Below are 19487 nucleotides of genomic sequence, written 5' to 3' on the forward strand. Positions count from 1 at the left end.
CCCAATTGCTTGAAATAATTTTGAAAGTTAGTATTCTGATGTCACCGGTAGATGTCGCTCGAAGCACAACAATGCCTACGTCACGACAAATTTCACAGAGTGCGCACAGACTTGGGGTGCGTTCCTTTCACCTCTCCTGGACATGTTCCAACTGTTCTGTCCTGGTTGTATTCCCTCTCCAGATATCGTAAGACTTAGCAAAATTATTGGTTTTAAGGGTTTGTAACGTTTTGTATTGAGATACTTACTTGTCTGAACTTTATTGTTACTGAAAATGTTCACGAACTGTGAAGAAAAATCTCACAAATGAACAACAAGCAAACGACAACAAATCGGATGTTGATTGCGCGAACCGTGCACGAGAAAACAAACCGAACCAAAATGATAACGGTCACGTGGTATACCAACGTCTGTGACATTGAAATGGGAATATCCCCTCTAAAAATAGATTAGACATTGTCTGCTCAACGGTTTGTTCTCAGAGGCCCGTGGCATTTTATGAAATACGAAAAATGCATTTTGTGGTATTACAAACACCAGGATTACCAGGATTACCAAAAAACACTTCAGGTGAATGGAAATGTATATTCTAAATAATAAACGGTAAGTAAAGTGCAATTTTATTTGTGAAAAAATGGGTTTAATAGCGAAAAACAACGGCGTAATGGTTAACAACTACGGCGTGTCCCTTTAATGGTCTTTGCGTTCAGGTTTGAAACTACTTTGAAAGTTATCAATTATAAAATAAAAGAATTCTTCATATTCTCAACACAATTAAAAGGGACTGCTCCATTAGTTATTGTCTCACGTTTGCGAACTTCCTGACTGAAAGATTTTTGTCTGTCGATGCTAACGAAAGATTTGTGTCCGGCAGTGTCTCTCTGTGGATTAACAAAGGTGACAAAGTGGATTACTGGACTGTAATGACTTGGGATATACATTATTTTCATACTTGAAAACTCGTCCTAAGAGGAACATTATGATCAGGTTGCAACTGATATACTGGAAACGGACATCGTATATAAGAGTACATACAATCATTAAGGGATAAGGTCATTCTATACTCTTCCGTGTCAATGTAACTCATCACGAAGTATCGATCGCATCACTCGCGAACACTGTCGCTTGGTTTGGAAATCGCTTGTTAAGTCGGCTGCACTTTTATGGAAACAAGTAGAAATACCTGGGGCTAAATAGGGTTGTCGTCATATCTTAGAAGAAGGCCCGTGAACAGCTTTAAGCCTATAGATTTTAAAAAATTATTATTATTATTATTATTATTTTAACATCTACTTTTCTAAAAAGTTAAACTGTTTCTAACCAATATGACGGCCCTTGGCACAACTTCCGCTTTTAGTGTAATTACAATTGTATATCAATTACGGTGTTTGGGAAGACAGATGTTTCCAAGTTTAGTTAATGTGTCGCTTGCATGCGTCACAGATGAAAAGCTCTAGGTTACTTGTCTTGTAGCTGATAAATATTACACCTAATTACATAGGATACTATATGTTGAACAAATAACAGAAATGTAAATAAGGAATTAAGACTCGCAAAAAATTATGTCACCCGATTGCTTCCCCATGAGAAAAAAAAGATAAATAGGTTCAGTTTCACTGAACTGTAATTTACTTTCCATTGCAAAAAGATGATGCTCTCGCCGGCATAGGGAAAAACAATATAGCTGAAAACCCAAATACAAGTTACTTCCCTTTAATTTGGGAGTAATCATTGTTTCAAATATAGTTATCTATAGCTGTCTGATTTACGCCCAATTAATAAGACAATTTGTGAAACCAGTCTGTACATAATTGTAGCATTTAATGGCAAATTGTTTTCTCTGAGATACTTTTGATTAATTAAATGGGAATTTTAAATACAAATTTATCACCAGTCTATGCTCTCTGTGAATAAGTAAAATGGAGTCCAAACGTAAAAACGTGGTTTCTAAAAGATCAAAAAAGCCAAAAGATACAGAAAATGAAGATGTTAAACCTATTCAGACTATACCGACACCTAACATATCTGCAATTAAAAATAAACAACGCCGTACGGAACTGTATCGTGAAATGAAACGTCAAAAAAGAAAAGTAAGTGTGGTAAAGTAACAACCTGCCGTTACCTGGCAAGACTTCCGAACGCTTCATTTCCAACATTCAGTTTATTCAGGCTTATGTTTAGGGTTATCATGTTGGAACGTTTGGAAGTATTTCCGTTAAACTGATTGCACTGGATTGCATTTTGTTGATGTCCCAGTTTTAAGTTTAAGCATTTTCAGGGGTGCACAAATGTGAAATTGTGATAGTTGCCCGGTGGGCAACCAGTAGCTGAAGTTTGGTTGCCCAACATCATCTCTTGGTTGCCCACATATTTCATAAAATGTTTTATGAATATAATTTTGAACTGTCTTTAAAATGAAACTGAAATTTAAAATGTTTTTATTATCATTACTTATCAGTTTAGTTTTATTTCTTTTTTAACATTATTTATCTACAGCTCATCTTCGCTTAGGCTGAAAAAAAGTTTGTTTTGTTTAACGACACCACTGGAGCACACTGATTAATTAATCATCGGCTATTGGATGTCAAACATTTAGTAATTCTGACTCGTAGTCATCAGAGGAAACCCACTACATTTTCCCTAATGCAGCAAGGGATCGTTTATATGCACTTTCCCACAGACAGGAAGGCACATACCACAGCCTTTGTCCGGTTTTTGTGCACTGGTTGGAACGAGAAACAACCCAATTAGCTGAATGGATCCACAGAGGTGGTTCAATCTTGCTTGGGCTGTCACAGTCATAATACTTGATGAACTCAGAGCTCATCCAAGATTAAAAATACCTGTTGCCAAAAAAACTGCCAAATGGGATTTTTATTTGCCATAATGAAAATGTTTTAGCCAAAATTGTTTTGTGTAGTACTGTATAGAGTATTTATATATGAATATAAAACTTGTATCTTTTTCAGCTAATTATGTATAAACTGGAATACATCTGAATAACAAAATTATCCCCAATCAAAATCAAAGACAGCAATGGGGGTAGGGGCAGTTAAAGGGACACGCCCAAGTTGTTAACCATTACACCGTTGTTTTTCACTATTAAACCCATTTTTTCACAAATAAAATTGCACTTTACTTACCGTTTATTATTATTTAGAATATACATTTCCATTCACCTGAAGTGTTTTTTGGTAATCCTGGTGTTTGTAATACCACAAAATGCATTTTTCGTATTTCATAAAATGCCACAGGCCTCTGAGAAAAAAATGTTGAGCAGACAAGGTCTAATCTATTTTTAGAGGGGATATTCCCATTTCAATGTCACAGACATTGGTATACCACGTGACCGTTATCATTTTGGTTCGGTTTGTTTTCTCGTGCACGGTTCGCGCAATCAACATCCGATTTGTTGTCGTTTGCTTGTTGTTCATTTGTGAGATTTTTCTTCATAGTTCGTGAACATTTTCAGTAACAATAAAGTTCAGACAAGTAAGTATCTCAATACAAAATGTTACAAACCCTTAAAACCAATAATTTTTCTAAGTCTTACGATATCTGGAGAGGGAATACAACCAGGACAGAACAGTTGGAACATGTCCAGGAGAGGTGAAAGGAACGCACCCCAAGTCTGTGCGCACTCTGTGAAATTTGTCGTGACGTAGGCATTGTTGTGCTTCGAGCGACATCTACCGGTGACATCAGAATACTAACTTTCAAAATTATTTCAAGCAATTGGGACATGGGGATTCCCATATTATTTATCGATATAAAACCTGCTTTTTCGCTCCATTTGATAAAAACGTGATCTAAGTGTGTTACAGGTTTGTAGATTAACCAAATTATAATTTATTTTCGCTGGATGGAACTAGGGCGTGCAGCTTTAATATATTACTTTGATTTTTCAGTGGGTGAGGGGAGATATGCAGAGTTGGAAGCCAATGCCCTCTGCAAACACACCCAAAATTCTAAGGCCTAAGGCATTAATAAAAATCTGAGAGCCAATACTCTTCTTATTTTTTTAAACAGTGCTCATTATTTCTGTAAAATAGCAATCTTTATTTTGGTTTGAACTGCTTTTAATTGTATTTTAAAATAACCCATCTATTCCACACCCAAACAATTTCGTAATTTGCACCATTTTGTTGATTTCCACGTCGTGTTAAATGCTTGTTGATTTCAGCTTGTAAAATACGTAGCTTTGAGAATGCTGACTTCACGTTATGACAACTATCCATTTACGTCAAAAGGTTTTGATTAAAAAGATAATGAATTCAAATTTTACGGTCTTTTTAAAATCTAACAAATTTATATATTTTATCTAACAAATATCATGATTATTGTAAACTAATTGTATTCAGTGTACGTTTAACCGCAATTTGTATAAATACTGCATGTTCCTTTCCCGCAATCGCGAAATGCATGAGTGCGAAATTAACAAAGACAACGGAAATAAACAAACGAAACAGCAATTACCGGGTAAGTATTCATTAATGCGAACAACTATTTGGTGGTGGGGTTTTTTCTCACAAATTTACATCGAGATTTACTTGCGTGTAATCGTATTGTTTAATGTCTACAACAATGTCTTTTGACATGTGCAAGTCTCGGCTGACTGTCAAGCGTGACCTATATGCACACTGAGAACAGCCAACGAACGTTTTCCAAACGTTCGCGAACTATGCAATTGGTTCCCGACGTGGACATTGGGTTTAATGTGAAGCGCATAAACCAGTTTAGCGGACATTTTTGTTTTGCTCGGTCTACCTGAACTCGGCCCTAGCCTACTTGTCTTTGGCCCTGAACTAGCATGTGTATTGAAACTGACAAGCAATTTCGGTCCGTTTTTATTACTTTGGCTCAAAGACTTTACAGAGTTAAAATAACACGCTACAGATTTTTCTGACTTTTCTTGCATACATGTTTACTTTAAAATTAATAACTGTGATTATTAAAATAAGCAAACATTGTTATGCTGAATTCTTGATGACACCGCTTCTCGTTATCAGATCCCTGTTAATATTTGGTATTATTATTATATGTTAGGTTTCGGATAGATTATGTAACCGATTGTTCACATCGGAAGATAGAAAATGGCTTAGCCAAATTTTAAGCTCAGAACTGGATGCTTGTTGGTGTAGTTTGTGGCCTTTCACATGTCTTGTGTCCTTTGCTAATAGCCACCATTCTGAAACATATCTGTCTGCATTGAACTCGTCAAAATCATGCACGGTGGACGCTGAGTGGATGGCAGCGTTAGGGTGGATATTTATATTGCCTGTCAGTCAAGTTATTAGTTTCAATACTTTTGAATTGCCTGTTACTGTCCAAGTGTCGGGAAGTTTTGTTTTTCATTTTACTTGTTTTATGATTTTCTTGGTTGCCCGTCAGGGCAACTGTTTGACAAAGAATGGTTGCCCGCAACATATTTTGGTTGTCCCGGTTGCGCGGACAACCGATTTGTGCACCCCTGATTTTAGTGACCAGTTATCATTGACTCATTGTAGAATGAAGGAAGGCTGGTCAACTCACCCTAGCGGACGGACAACTCGCCCCAAACTGTTTAGTCAGCTCCAGGCCTGCACAACTTGCACGAACAACCGTTTCGGTTATGCCAAATAAAACGGATTTACCATTCATGTAAAATTTACTGAATGATTATAGTGATATCCCTAGAAATTTGACAAGGCATGGTAGACCAAACACTTTTGGGGCATTTTCACCATTTTCGGGGCACTTATTTTTCATTAAAAATACACAAAAATTAATTGAAATAAACATTAATGTAATTTATGTGCTTGCTTTAATAAATGAATGGCAAAAGATATAAAAGGCATATTTTATTAATTAATAATAGTACCTTTTTTGATGTTTTATAAAGGCAATTTTAGAATTAATTAGTGAAAAGGGCTTGTTTAATCTCAGGGCAGCATGGTGCTGATAAAGGCAAGATGGTGTTAGACTATTGAGACATGGTGCTGCACCATGCTAAAACAAGCTAGGGAAAACACTAGATTAGTCCCGGCAATGTACCAACATATCTTTATCGCGAGTAGAAACATTAGACTTGTTCCCGATGCAGTGCTTTTTCGTAGCTCATAACGTAACCAGTCAAGTTTGTATAAATATCTTGCAAAATAGGTGCATTTCCATTGGTTGTTAGAAGGCGTTATTACGGTTATAGCCGAATTTAACCAATCAAAAATGGCGATATTGTGATGGTCATTACAGTCTCAAACTGGATCAGCAACCAGGGTAAATCAGGGTCACAGTGACCCTAGTATTAACTGTAATTCCGAATCGGGTAGTGACAGTGATAATAGGATGATATGGCAGTGACAGTATCAGTATCCACTGTTCCTCAGGTGAGGAAGATGGCACCTAGTTTCCCACTCAGGACTGAATGCCATGACATATTATATACACATAAAAGACTAATATTATAAAATTAATGGTAAGAGAAAGAAAGAAATGTTTTATGTAACGACGCACTCAAATCATTTTATTTATGGTTATATGGCATCAGACATATGGTTAAGGACCACACATATTTTGAGAGGAAACCCGCTGTCACCACTTCATGGGTTACTCTTCCGATTAGCAGCAAGGGATCTTTTATTTGCGCTTCCTACAGGCAGGATAGCACAAACCATTTCCTTTGTTGAACCAGTTATGGATCACTGGTCGGTGCAAGTGGTTTACACCTACCCATTGAGCCTTGCAGAGCACTCACTCAGGGTTTGGAGTCGGTATCTGGATTAAAAATCCCATGCCTCGACTGGGATCCGAACCCAGTACCTACCAGCCTGTAGACCGATGGCCTACCACAACGCCACCGAGGCCGGTAAATAATGGTAAGCGATTGCCTTGCAGTGAATTCTTATTTATTCACACATAGTTATATGCACACATGATGATGTGTTTTATATAATAGGTCAAGCCTGACATTCACTATATTTTGGTAATTTATTGCAATAGTCTTAAAGGGACACGCCCTAGTTACGGCTAGTTGTTAACCATTACGGTGTTGTTTTTCGCTATTAAACCCATTTTTACACAAATAAAATTGCACTTTACTTACATTTTATTATTTAGAATACACATTTCCATTCACCTGAAGTGTTTTTTGGTAATCCTGGTAATCCTGATGTTTGTAGTCCACGAAAAGCATTTTTTTTTATTTCTTAAAATGCCGCGCGCACTCGAGAAAAAACCGTTAAGCAAGCGAGGTCCAATCTATTTTTAGAGGGAATCTTCCTGTGTAAACGTCACAGACATTGGTATACCACGTGACCGTTATCATTTTGGTTCGGTTTGTTTTCTCGTGCACGGTTCGCGCAATCAACATCCGATTTGTTGTCGTTTGCTTGTTGTTCATTTGTGAGATATTTCTTCACAGTTCGTGAACATTTTCAGTAACAATAAAGTTCAGACAAGTAAGTGTCTCAATACAAAACGTTACAAACCCTTAAAACCAATAATTTTGCTAAGTCTTACAATATCTGGAGAGGGGATACAACCAGGACAGAACAGTTGGAACATGTCCAGGAGAGGTGAAAGGAACGCACCCCAAGTCTGTGAAATTTGTCGTGACGTAGGCATTGTTGTGCTTCGAGCGACATCTACCGGTGACATCAGAATACTAACTTTCAAAATTATTTCAAGCAATTGGGACATGGTATTTATCGATATAAAACCTGCTTTTTCACTCCATTTGATAAAAACGTGATCTACGTGTGTTACAGGTTTGTAGATTAACCAAATTATAATTTATTTTCGCTGGATGGAACTAGGGTGTGCGGCTTTAATCATTATTATTTTTAAATATCTTAAACATTTGTATACATATACTTTTTACTTACAATTGCCACTCTGTTGTTTTTCAAAATTTAGTAAAAAAAAAAATTAATTATGTAAACCAAAATAGGTTATGCAAAAGCTTTTGGCATAACCCCTTTTCAGGTTATGAAAATTTTAAATTTGCGCAGGCCTGCAGCTTGCCTCAGCATTTAGTCAACTCGCCCCAATGGCCAATCCAATTTTACTAGATCCAGAAATGTTTGTTTACCAGTCTACAACCCCCTGCAACATTTTCTGCATATGCACCCATATTGGGGTGGTCTTAATATCGAATTAATTACCAATAATCTTTTAATTAATATGATTATTGTTTGGTACAGTTTGATTTTTTTTCAGTTTGTCTTAAGTAACTTATTATATACTCTTCAAAAAAAGTAGGGGAACCTGAAGTATTAATATCAACTATTAGACCGAACATACGTTTATGTTCAGGTCTGTTTATCAACACACCGAAGCACATTTCATAGTTTGCATGTGCATCACGCAGTTGCCCTGTACACGTGCGTGGGGTGTCATTCTCAGTTTTGATAATTTCCAGGAAGGTCAATTGATCACTGTGGAACATTATTTCTGTCAATCGTTTTCATTCTGTTGATCATACAGTTGTTATTGTTTTGTTTAAAATCATTTTTATTGTTTGAATTTGCAATTTACTGATAAAAAAAAGTTAACTTTCAAATTTCACTTTTGACCCCAATCATCCTTCAAGATCTTTGGTGGTCATAAAAACTACTGTAATACTGAACTACCAGTTGTAATGTTTGCCCAATTAATTCACTATTATCATATAACCATTCCCCACAGCTAATATACATGTACCTTACAATTTTTGCAATTGTAAATTCTTATTAAAGTTCCCCTACTTTTTTTGACGAGTATATAATTCATTAATTGATTAATTGATGGTATGTTAACATTTACAAAGTTAAGATATTACAATGAACTGTCAAACCTCCTTTAAAGGTTTTTTGTTTTTTTGTTTTTTATAAAAATATAAGTCTGTATCCCTAATTATTTCCTTAATTAGTTTACAAACTTTGAGATTGAAGACAGTCTAGACAGATGATACTGTCTTGAGGATCAACATTTTGTGACGGCAAAGCACCAATCAGTGAACGTTGCAGTCATCATTCATGCAAGCTTGGCATGTGTGTATTGATAAATATTTTACATTTTTCAAACACTTTGGGTTGGTTAACTGATAATTGGTGCTGGGTTGGTTAACTGATAATTAGTAGCACCAACTTTTATACGGTTTGGTTAGTACAGCAGATCAAAGCAGTTTAATCATTGTTCATTGCTCGATTTTTTTTTACCACGTACAACAATTCACGCCTTTGAACCCCAGTGCATGTTCTGGCATGAAATATATACACCATAGTAGTGGACGACTACATGTATACATATGAATATCTTCACAATTATGGACAGTAAAGTGTGATTGGGGTGAGTTGACCAACTGCTGGGGCGAGTTGGTAAGGGGCAAGTTGACCAGCTTCTGAATGAAGTGACCCATGTAAAATATATATCCCCCCACTATATTATATATATATACTCTATTTGATGAGAAAATCTAGCTATATTCAGGTTTCAAATTATTGCAAAACAACCAAAATGTGATAGTACATACAGTACATGTATTTTCAAATTAGCCTGGGCTTTAGATTGCATCTAAGTCACAATGGTAAATGACGTGCCCAAAATAACTATAAACATATCGATTACAAAACAATTTCATCTCAAAATCTATTTAAATGTTAAGCCTAAACTAGCTTGAAATAAACACAAAATAGAGTTCTGAATATTTACATCAATTTCAATTTCAGATCCTCAATATTAAAATGTAAATGTGCTCCTTAAAGATTTCGCTATGCTCAGAACACTAAAAAATATATGTTGTGTCCAGATTAGTGAGATCTAAAGCCCTGTTAATTTTAAACTCTGTATCTGAATTGATAGGCCTATATGTACATGTATCCAAAACAAGAAGGCTTTCAAGGATGAGCAAAACATTTCGGAAAATTATGTATATATATGAAATTTTTAATAAAATATTTTTCATTAGTATATATATATATAATTATTTCACCAATTTTTAAAATTGTTTTAGAATTGATGAGTGATACTACATGTAGCCCTACAAGTGCAAATGAAGGACATATAGTTATGTTGACATTGTATTTATTCATTTTTGTATTTCTTTTTATACCTGTAGATAAAGAATGCAGAAAAAAAGAAGAAGCAAAAGGAAGCCAAAGCAATGGGAGATAAGGTGATTATCATGTCAGGGTTTGCGCTTATGCAAGTGTTGTCACGGTTGTTTTCTCAAATTAATTGTATAATGCAAAAAAACGCACCTTATTATCTAAAATATATATTATACAAGAACACATTTGATTTTGAGGTACTAAACATGAATTCACTGAATATTGCTACTTGCATGACTGACAAAACAATTGATGCATTTAGGAATTTGAATTGCCCACAAATTATTTTCAATTGCTTGGAGCGATCAGGCGACTGTTACATTTTTTCATCCCTGCTTTGCTGTAAAATAATTAAAGTACATGTATTGGAAAGAAAATTTTAGGGTTTAAATGATCCAGCTCAAGGCTTGACTTACACAAATCCATGCTACATGTATGTCATTAAGTAACGATACTGTACATGTTGTGTATATAGAAATGTTCATTGTGACATCCTAGGTAACATACATATACATGTACAAAATAGTTTTGTCAGACACTCAGTTTGAAGAGAAAAATAGGGTAATATGAATGCATTTTTATTACGTAACATGCAGCACGCTCTGTTCCTGTTTTGTCTTTTTATTGATGTGGTGTATTTTATATTAATATTGTCAGATATATTCATGTTGTACAGGTATTTATATTGTATACTTCTTTTGTAGGCACCTCCGAAACAGATTCCCAAAACTCTAGAAAATATGAGAGTATCTGATGAGACAATGGTGAATCCACAGGATGAGGAGGTAAAACACATTACCCCAAATTAGTTAAATATCTCAAACTTGTTTAGACAATTCTTCAAATGGCAGTGTGTTATAAGTAACTTTTTAGAATGTACCTTTAAGCTATGAATAATTATTGCTTGACACTGTACAGTGTACAGGGCTTCTAGAATTTTTATAAAGTCCACTAGCCATGGGATCAGTGATTTTTAAAATTTACTAACCACAATTAAAAATTCACTAGCCTTACTTTACTTTAAGTTAATACAATTTTACTAAATAATAGTAATAATTGGATATGTCACCAAAGAGTGAGATAGAGTTTAAAAACACTAACAGTGGTGGGTTAGGGTGGGGTAGGATATTCATATTCATTTTAAAATAAAATTAACTGAAATATTTGACAATTTGTTTTCACTAGCCATTGGGCATGGCAATAGTAGTTATTTACTAGCCCAACATTGAATATCACTAGCCATGGGAGTGGGACTACCATAATCTAGAAGCCCTGAGTGTAGTTTTATATATCGCCAATTAGGCTGGGAAATTTTTTTTTGCTTGTTTCCTATTACATGCTGGAAAAATATAGGGTAGGTAGGAAAAACATTTTATTTTGGAAAATAATTTTATTTATGGATATTAAATAAAGGTGTTGACTACCGGTATCCAAAATATCCTCTGCATGTATAGAAATGCATCATGCAAACCAACAATATCATTCATCACAGTGTTTTCCCTAGAAATGAAGTATGGCATGGTAAAGTGACGTTTTGGGGGCATATTTTATGTGCAGTTTTAAATATAAGGTGGGTTTTTTTTCCATTTTATACAATTTTCAAAAGGACAAAAACCTTATGGCCATTTTCTTTTCTTTATCTATTTCATAACTTAATTTAAAAAAAGGAAAGTTCCCAGTGACCACTTACAAAAAAATAAGGAAACGCATCGAGATCTTACTGACATATTTAATCATTTGATTTGGCAGTAAACTCCATCAGTATCGGTAAACATTCCCTCCCCTAGTTTATCGGAAGGTCACTAAATTTCTACAAGGCCAGTTTGTAGCTGGAGTAAATCATTAAATATAGTTATTATTATCATTATTATTATTATTAATCGGAATACCTCGCTACGCTAGATGTAGAGTAAATCGGAAAAGATCGCATATATTTGTGAAAACAATTTTCCGACTCTTTGCCCGATATCTCACGAAAGTTACCGAACTTCAATTTGAAGGGAAATAACTCCATCAATCAATTGTGAAAACATTTCGTGGCTAACGGATCGCCAATAAAACTAAATTTGCGACAGTAAAACCACCGATATACGTCCGCAAATCGGAAAACACAGTATGGTTATCCCCTAAATGACACCAAATTAGTGATTGTGATAGTTTTGGAATGTTTTCATGGAAATTGTTGTTATATTAAAAAAACATTTTTGGATATACAAAAAAAGTTTTATGGTCGGCAGGTTCAAATTAGGGTCAGTCGGGTAACCGGAAACAAACAATATTTTATGATACGCCTTATCGAAAACCGTACGAAATCGAAAACCGTATTATTTTACTTCCGGGTATTTTGTAATGTCTGTCCATGTTCGATCGTTGACACGACAACAACTTCTTGTGAAGAAAGTACACTTCAAACAAATTTCCTTAAAAATGCGGAAAAAAAGGTAAGAATAAGTTTTATGCACAATGAAACTTATTATTACAGTTAATTTGTGCCCTGGAATCTTACTGAATGCAATGCAAATGCATGCCTAAACAGTAACAGGTGCATGACGGAATCCACAAAACCAAACACGTCTGCTAGCACTGCCGATTGAGTAATGATGGTCACTTCCGAATAGCCACTTTCAGGTCACGTGACTGTTTTCGAGGTGAAAAGCGAATTTTGTTTTGTTGCCATTACGTTGATAACGTCATAGTACGGTTTTCGATAATGCTTTTAAAATGACGTTTTCTTACCACCTGGTGCAATTCGTGATGGAACAGAGATAACTTGTGAGTATGTACTTACCTTTTTATACATTTTATTTCTAAATTGATCAAGGTAAACATTAATGTCGTTAAATTGATAGCCTGACATGACTGAGCATGCGCACCAGCCATTTCCTCTTAGTCGTACGGTTTTTGATTAAACGAGGATACATGTACTTGACTTTTTATACAAAGTTTTAAAATATACCTTTTTTAATATTTGTGTCAATATATTCTATTATATTGTGCTCTTACCCACAGCTCTTTACACTGGGGGGGGGGGGGGGGGGGTTTCAGGGTTTTTTTTATATACATAATGATATATATATATAAATGTTTTACTTTTCATTTAATCCTATTCACATACCTATAATTAAATTTTGTTTGCATCTATACACTTTACGGCAATCTGATTGGTCCACAGGTGTTTACTTTTTTGCATTCAAGTCTTGATGAATCGAAAAAATGTAAGCCACACCTACCCCTTCCCCGCGACTTGCACTACTTTTCTGTAACTAGCCGGATTATTCAGACAACCATAATTAGATATTTTGAAGAAAGCACACATGAAAGATACAAAAAGCAATAAAATTGTGACACCGATTCCATGTAATAGTGCACTTTTTATTACGATAAATTAATGGAGAAAACTATAGCAGAGTAGACATATAAGCATTGATGGAAAGCCATTGCTAATGTAATGAGACTCAGTCAGTGGCCAAAGAAATGTAGGAAAGTTCACACCTGAAAGTTACTTGTAAGCGTTCTTCTACAGCTGTTGACGGAAATTAAACGGTTCCCATGACAGTGTATATGTTTGACATGTTCCCTTCATGCACATTCATGAAATACTTGTATAAACTAAACACAAATTGGACAAATCCTTCAAACATAACTAAACAAACCATCAAAATGCAAACAGCTAAGACTAGCGAAACTGATGTCGCTTACCAAAATTGCATCATTTTCCAAATGACATCATTTATCAATCACCTGTTTAAAATAATAGTGAATGAAAATTTACATTCTTACGGGACATGAAGTTTAAACAAACAATACTACAGGCGAGAAATTTATTGTTAAATTATGTCTATAAATTTAATTACATGTATAAGATTTGACCACAATTGTTTTTTCATACAAGTATGAACCAAAAAAACAATGTGCATACTGTTTTATAACCCCCACAAACACACAGCCATGCAGTGTGCACATCGGTTTTTTTGGTTCATACTTGCATGAACCAACAAATAATTGCGTTCAAGTCTTAATTGTTGGACTCCCAACAGCCGATGTGTATTTTTGTGCTGGGGTGTTGTTAAACATCCATTCATTAATTCAAAATATAATATAAACACAGTCATAAGTAGTGCTGCTGGTACAGACATTAACTATTAAACAATAGTATAATGCAGGACATCCATACCAAATTGTTTTAATTATCTTAGGCCTTATTATAACATGGTTTTATTTATTTGCTTTAATTAATACTGAGTAAACATTTGCTAGAGATTAATAAATTATTTAACAAATAAGGAAAGGAATATTTGTTTCACAAAATTAGAGCACCATTCTTTTTTATAGCTATGGCTGTTTTGTGTAACTTAGTTATATCCATAGTAAAGTGGACAGTGAGGAAATCAACTGCCATCAGTTTTCACTGATCCTATTATCTCTTCAGATAACTAATTGTAATTTATCTCTCAGCCATAGTCTAATAATCTCTCTTTGGCTACATATTTTAATTTAAGCCCATAAAGATGACTTAAATACATGTATAAAACTAGCGATTACTATCATATCGTTTCTGTTTGGTTGTTTTAACAGGTCCTTAAGGATGAAGCTCAAGATGAATTGTCATCATACTTCAATCGACAGACAACACCCAAGATTTTAATAACCACAACAGACAGACCATGTCTAGTATGTTAATACTGCCTTATTATTCGTTATAAATTACCTATTTAAACAAGTTGTTTAGAATATACAACCTAATGAAAATTGTATGATCAATAAGAGTATATTAATTTTTACAGTTTTGTGTCAAAGTTAGGTCTTAAGTTTTTAATGACTTGTTATATATGTAGGTTATACTGGACTGCTTTGGTTATAATGAAGGAGACCTTTATTTTATGATTTGTTTATTTTTTTAGTCCCCTATTGCTCGAACAGGAGAGGACTATAGGTTTCATCTCTGCCCTTTTATATAATTTTCCAGATGGGGTTTTTCAGTGCTTTGAGATATTGAGCTGAAATGTTATGTATAGCTTTTTCATTACTGTTACAGATTAAATTTTAACATTCATGGCGATTTTATCCATTTTTGACAGTTATGGCCCTTGAACTTCCAGACTTTTTTGCAATGCTCAAAGATATTGAGATGAAATTTTGTATATAGCTTTATCATGTAGTTACATATCAAGTTTAACTTTCATAGTGATTTACCTATTTTTCACAGAGTTATGGCCCATGAATTTAGGAGATACAATGATTTGTTTATGCCTGGTAGGGGACATGTATTGCTTTAAATAGCAGTACTCAGAATGCTTGTTTCCTTTATTTTTTTATTTTTTTGGTGTGTACCAACTGGTGATGATTAAAAACGAGAGAAGGTGAGTCTATTGGAAAGAATTAGTTTTGTATCTTGTTCTTTTTTTTTTTTCAGCGCACCAATAAATTTTGCAAGGAACTCAAGCAAGTATTTCCAACATCTGTGATAAAATACAGGCGGGGTCTTGATTTGAAGAAGATTATTCCACAGGCAGTGGCTCGAGACTTCACAGATCTGCTAGTCGTCAACGAGGATAGAAAAACACCTAGTATCCTTCCTCTAGTACCTGTATGCTTTTCACTACTGCAGAAGGAAATCATTTTCATTGCATTATTTTCATGCTTATATCCAATTAAAGTTCAAGCACATTATCATGGGGTACACACTTTAACTATCTGGGTAAATCCAGGGGCATAGGCTGGGGGGGGGGGGGGGGGGGGTCAGATGACCCGCTGAATCAAATGGTCCACTTTCAGAACTAAAACATACAGGTTTATACATGTGAAGTTTCTGGTGGTGCAAAAACAAAATAGAAAAAGGGTCCACTTGGTTCATATTCGAACTCCCTCCAGGTCCAGATCACGCTACACCCCTGAAATTGTTAGTGGTTAGTGAGAGAGAAATCAATATAGTGAACCCACGGCTTCACAATGGGCCATTACAATGATCAGTTTAGTAGTACCGTAGCCAAGGTCGACGACAGTAACTTTTTGCACCCTTTTTTTGGCTTTGTACACAATAAATATAACAATGAGAGAAGATAAGTCTTTTCTTGCTATAGTTTTATATACATGTAACCTTTAGCTTATGTAAAAATCTGTTGATTGATTGTATTCATGACATAAATCAGCTTAATAATAAAAATAGTTTACTTTTGTACCATGCAGTGTGTCTAAATAAACAGAGTTGGGGGTGGGGGTTAGTAGAATTTGTTTAGTAACATTTGAGATGCCAATTTGATTTGAACAGGTACATAGCTTGTTTGGTTATAAATGGGAAGTTATATATTATATGGTATTAAATAGAATGTAAATTGTTTTAATATTCTTCATTTCAAACAGAAATATTTGACAGGCAGAGGATTCTTTGTTGAAATCTAGAAATAATGGCTCGGGTATCATAAATATTGTATAAAACAGTCTGTATTATTAAGGTACCAATAAAGAACCTTATTTATTATACCTTAATTTTGATTAGATGGATTAGTGTTTACACATTTACCAGACGGTCCAACAGCTCATTTCAAAATGAGTAATGTAAGGCTTTCAACAGAAATCAAGGTATTATTATTAATTATTACATTACCATAAATCGATTGTGTTTGTAGGAACGTCTTTAGAAATATTGTTTTATGGAATTGGAATTACGTATTGGTCATTTTCAAATGCTTGGATGAAATCTTTGTAATCTGGCACTTCGTGTATACTGGACATTTGAACAGTCCTCCTTGAATGTGAAATCTGTTTTATATCTATCGTATTTAACATCTGGACTACACTCATGAATTCTCCGTGTGGATCATTCGTACAAAATTTGCTGGCCTAATTGTTTCTTTGAACATGAATTTCAATATATATTTTATATCTCACTTGATTAGCAGTAGTATACATGTCACTGGGTACACTAATAATGGATCCATTGATGATGCAGCGTGATCTATTGATAGCACATACCGGTTGATGGTGCATGACATATTTACTTAATATCTAGTTATTGTTGTTACAGAGAGTTGGTCGCATGTCATCACATTATCCAGAGGTGATTCTCAATAATTTCAACACAAGACTGGGTCACAGTGTGGGCCGTTTGCTGGCCACATTGTTTCCTCATGACCCGCAGTTCCATGGGCGAAGAGTGTGTACCTTTCACAACCAGAGAGACTTCATATTTTTCAGACATCACAGGTAATTGCATTTATGGTGCTGGTTATCTATACACTTTGTTGCTAAGGAACAAACATCACCAATATCGCACCTTTACTGCTATTCATATCAGGGCTATTTAAAAAAATATCACAATGGATAGGGGCAAGTAACCCAATTACTCTTTATCTAGTAGATTTTACACTTATGCTGTAGCCCAGTGGTAAAGTGCTTGCCTGATGTGCGGTCAATCAAGGATCGATCCCCATCGGAGGGCACATTAGGTATTTCTCACTCTAGCCAGTGCACTACGACTGGTATATCAAAAGCCATGGTATCTGCTATCCAGTCTGTGGGATGGTTCATATAAAATATATATTGCTACTAATTGAAAAATGTTGTGGGTTTGCTCTCTAAGATTATATGTTCAAATTACCAAATGCTTGACATCAAATAGTCGATGATTAGTAAATCAATGTGCTCTAGTGATGTCATTAAACAAAAACAATCTTTAACTTTACACTTAAGCCTGGTATACATTATTTAGACATTTTGGCCCGAATTTACGAAACCTGTTTTTCTAAAGGAACACAGTGTAAGATATAAACAAGCTTATGGGTGTGGGTAAAGTTTTGTATGCTTCCATCAGAACTGTTCAAGCACGCCTGTCGTGGGCACAACCTTTGACTTCGCCATTGTTTTGTCCATGATGGGTAAACAGGCTTTGTAAATTCAGCCCTTTATCTTGTAATACAGTTTGCTGCATGCAGAAGGTGGGGGGGGGGGGGATTACTCTGCATGTAAATCTTTTTTTGTTTTTCTTTTTTTTTTAATGCTTAACAGTATGTTCATTAGTAGGTGGTAGGTAGTGAAAGCAAACACTCTGCTTAGTGGGTGTTAAAATTAAATTATATTTGATGAGTCCGACAAGTTTTAATCGCTTATTTAAACCTTACCAATGTCCAATAGTCTATCCTGACTTGTAATCTGCATTATCTTTTGTTTCTAACCAACATGAATCCAGTTGACTATTTGTTTTGTTGTTAAGTCCATGCATGTTTTTTTACAAATAATTATATTCTTCTCTTTATGTATTTATGTGTGTATGGGGGGGGGGGGGGGGGGGCGCGATGTGGAATGGCAGTAGGTGGACAGTGTTTGAAATAACCACTTGTCTGTTTTGTCCTGACATGTAAAAATCTGCTTGGACAAGCAAAATGTACCTCAATGGTAAACATTTTCAATGTAATTTCATTTTGAGCAAACAAAAATGCGGTCCTTGTACTTGAATAAAACATAACATTTATTTGGAAAATATTGCTGGTAGATTTCTCAGTGTACTTGTCTGGTGGCCTAATGAAAAATTTGGCTCATATCTATCGCTGGTGGATCTTTGTTGTCTTGGAGAACAATTACAAATTAAAAAAATTTCAAAAGTAATATTTTTATTCACAATTTATACAGGAACTGTAATTTAGTAATATGTAATCTGATTCTTCTTTTCACAGATATATATTTAGAAATGCTAAAAAGGTTGGAATTCAGGAACTTGGGCCTCGTTTCACACTCAAACTGAGATCATTACAGAAAGGAACGTTTGATTCAAAGTTTGGAGAATACGAGTGGATACACAAGGTGAGATATTGCTATGTTTTACAGTTCTGGTTAATCTCTGCATCATCTCATGTCTACACATTTGATACAATGTTATCTGAAAGCCCCATTCCAGGTTTTCAGGTAACCAGTGAAATTTATAGTTTTGAAATTTATCACACCATCTTGTTCTAGTATAAAAGAAATAGACAACTGTAACAAAAAACAGTGTTACCATTCAGCACTTGATTTTGGTGGTACAATGTATGACATAACATAATAATAATATTCTTTAGGTTCTCGTTAGGAATGCAATTAGATTAAGAGCCAACAAATTTATTCCCATTTCTAAAACACATTTTGAAATATTCATATCTTTGAGGTTTATAACATGTACTTCGATACTTGTTTCTTAATTCTTTTTTTATATACATATTTTTTCTTATTTATTTCAGCGACATGAAATGGAAACAAGCCGCAGAAAATTCTTCTTGTAGTCAAGTGGCATAATAAGACTTGTATATAAAACAAACATCATGTGTGTGATCAAAGAATGATTAAAAAATAAAAGTAATCTGTTCAACATCGAAATTGAATTGTTCTAATGGTTTTAGAATTTAAAAAAATAAAAAATTCAGGATTGAAAATTGCAGGAACGATCATTTC

General features: G+C 34.7%; 1 protein-coding gene across 2 annotated transcripts; it reads left to right on the forward strand.

Annotated features, from left to right (window-relative positions):
- Positions 1–1792: 1792 nt before the first annotated feature.
- Positions 1793–19408, forward strand: LOC121375170 (ribosome production factor 1-like). Of its 2 annotated transcripts, XM_041502448.1 has the most exons (9): positions 1793–2090; positions 10076–10132; positions 10772–10852; positions 14643–14738; positions 15481–15634; positions 16564–16646; positions 17092–17270; positions 18737–18863; positions 19277–19408. In XM_041502448.1, exons 1-9 carry the CDS (start codon positions 1920–1922, stop codon positions 19316–19318), a joined length of 990 nt encoding a protein of 329 aa, XP_041358382.1. In that variant the 5' UTR covers positions 1793–1919; the 3' UTR covers positions 19319–19408. The 2 variants fall into 2 exon arrangements, with proteins under 2 accessions (XP_041358382.1, XP_041358380.1); XM_041502446.1 differs by having other exon boundaries at positions 18737–19408.
- Positions 19409–19487: the final 79 nt, after the last annotated feature.

Source organism: Gigantopelta aegis, chromosome 6 (assembly GCF_016097555.1).
Source record: "Gigantopelta aegis isolate Gae_Host chromosome 6, Gae_host_genome, whole genome shotgun sequence".
NCBI classification, from domain to species: domain Eukaryota; kingdom Metazoa; phylum Mollusca; class Gastropoda; order Neomphalida; family Peltospiridae; genus Gigantopelta; species Gigantopelta aegis.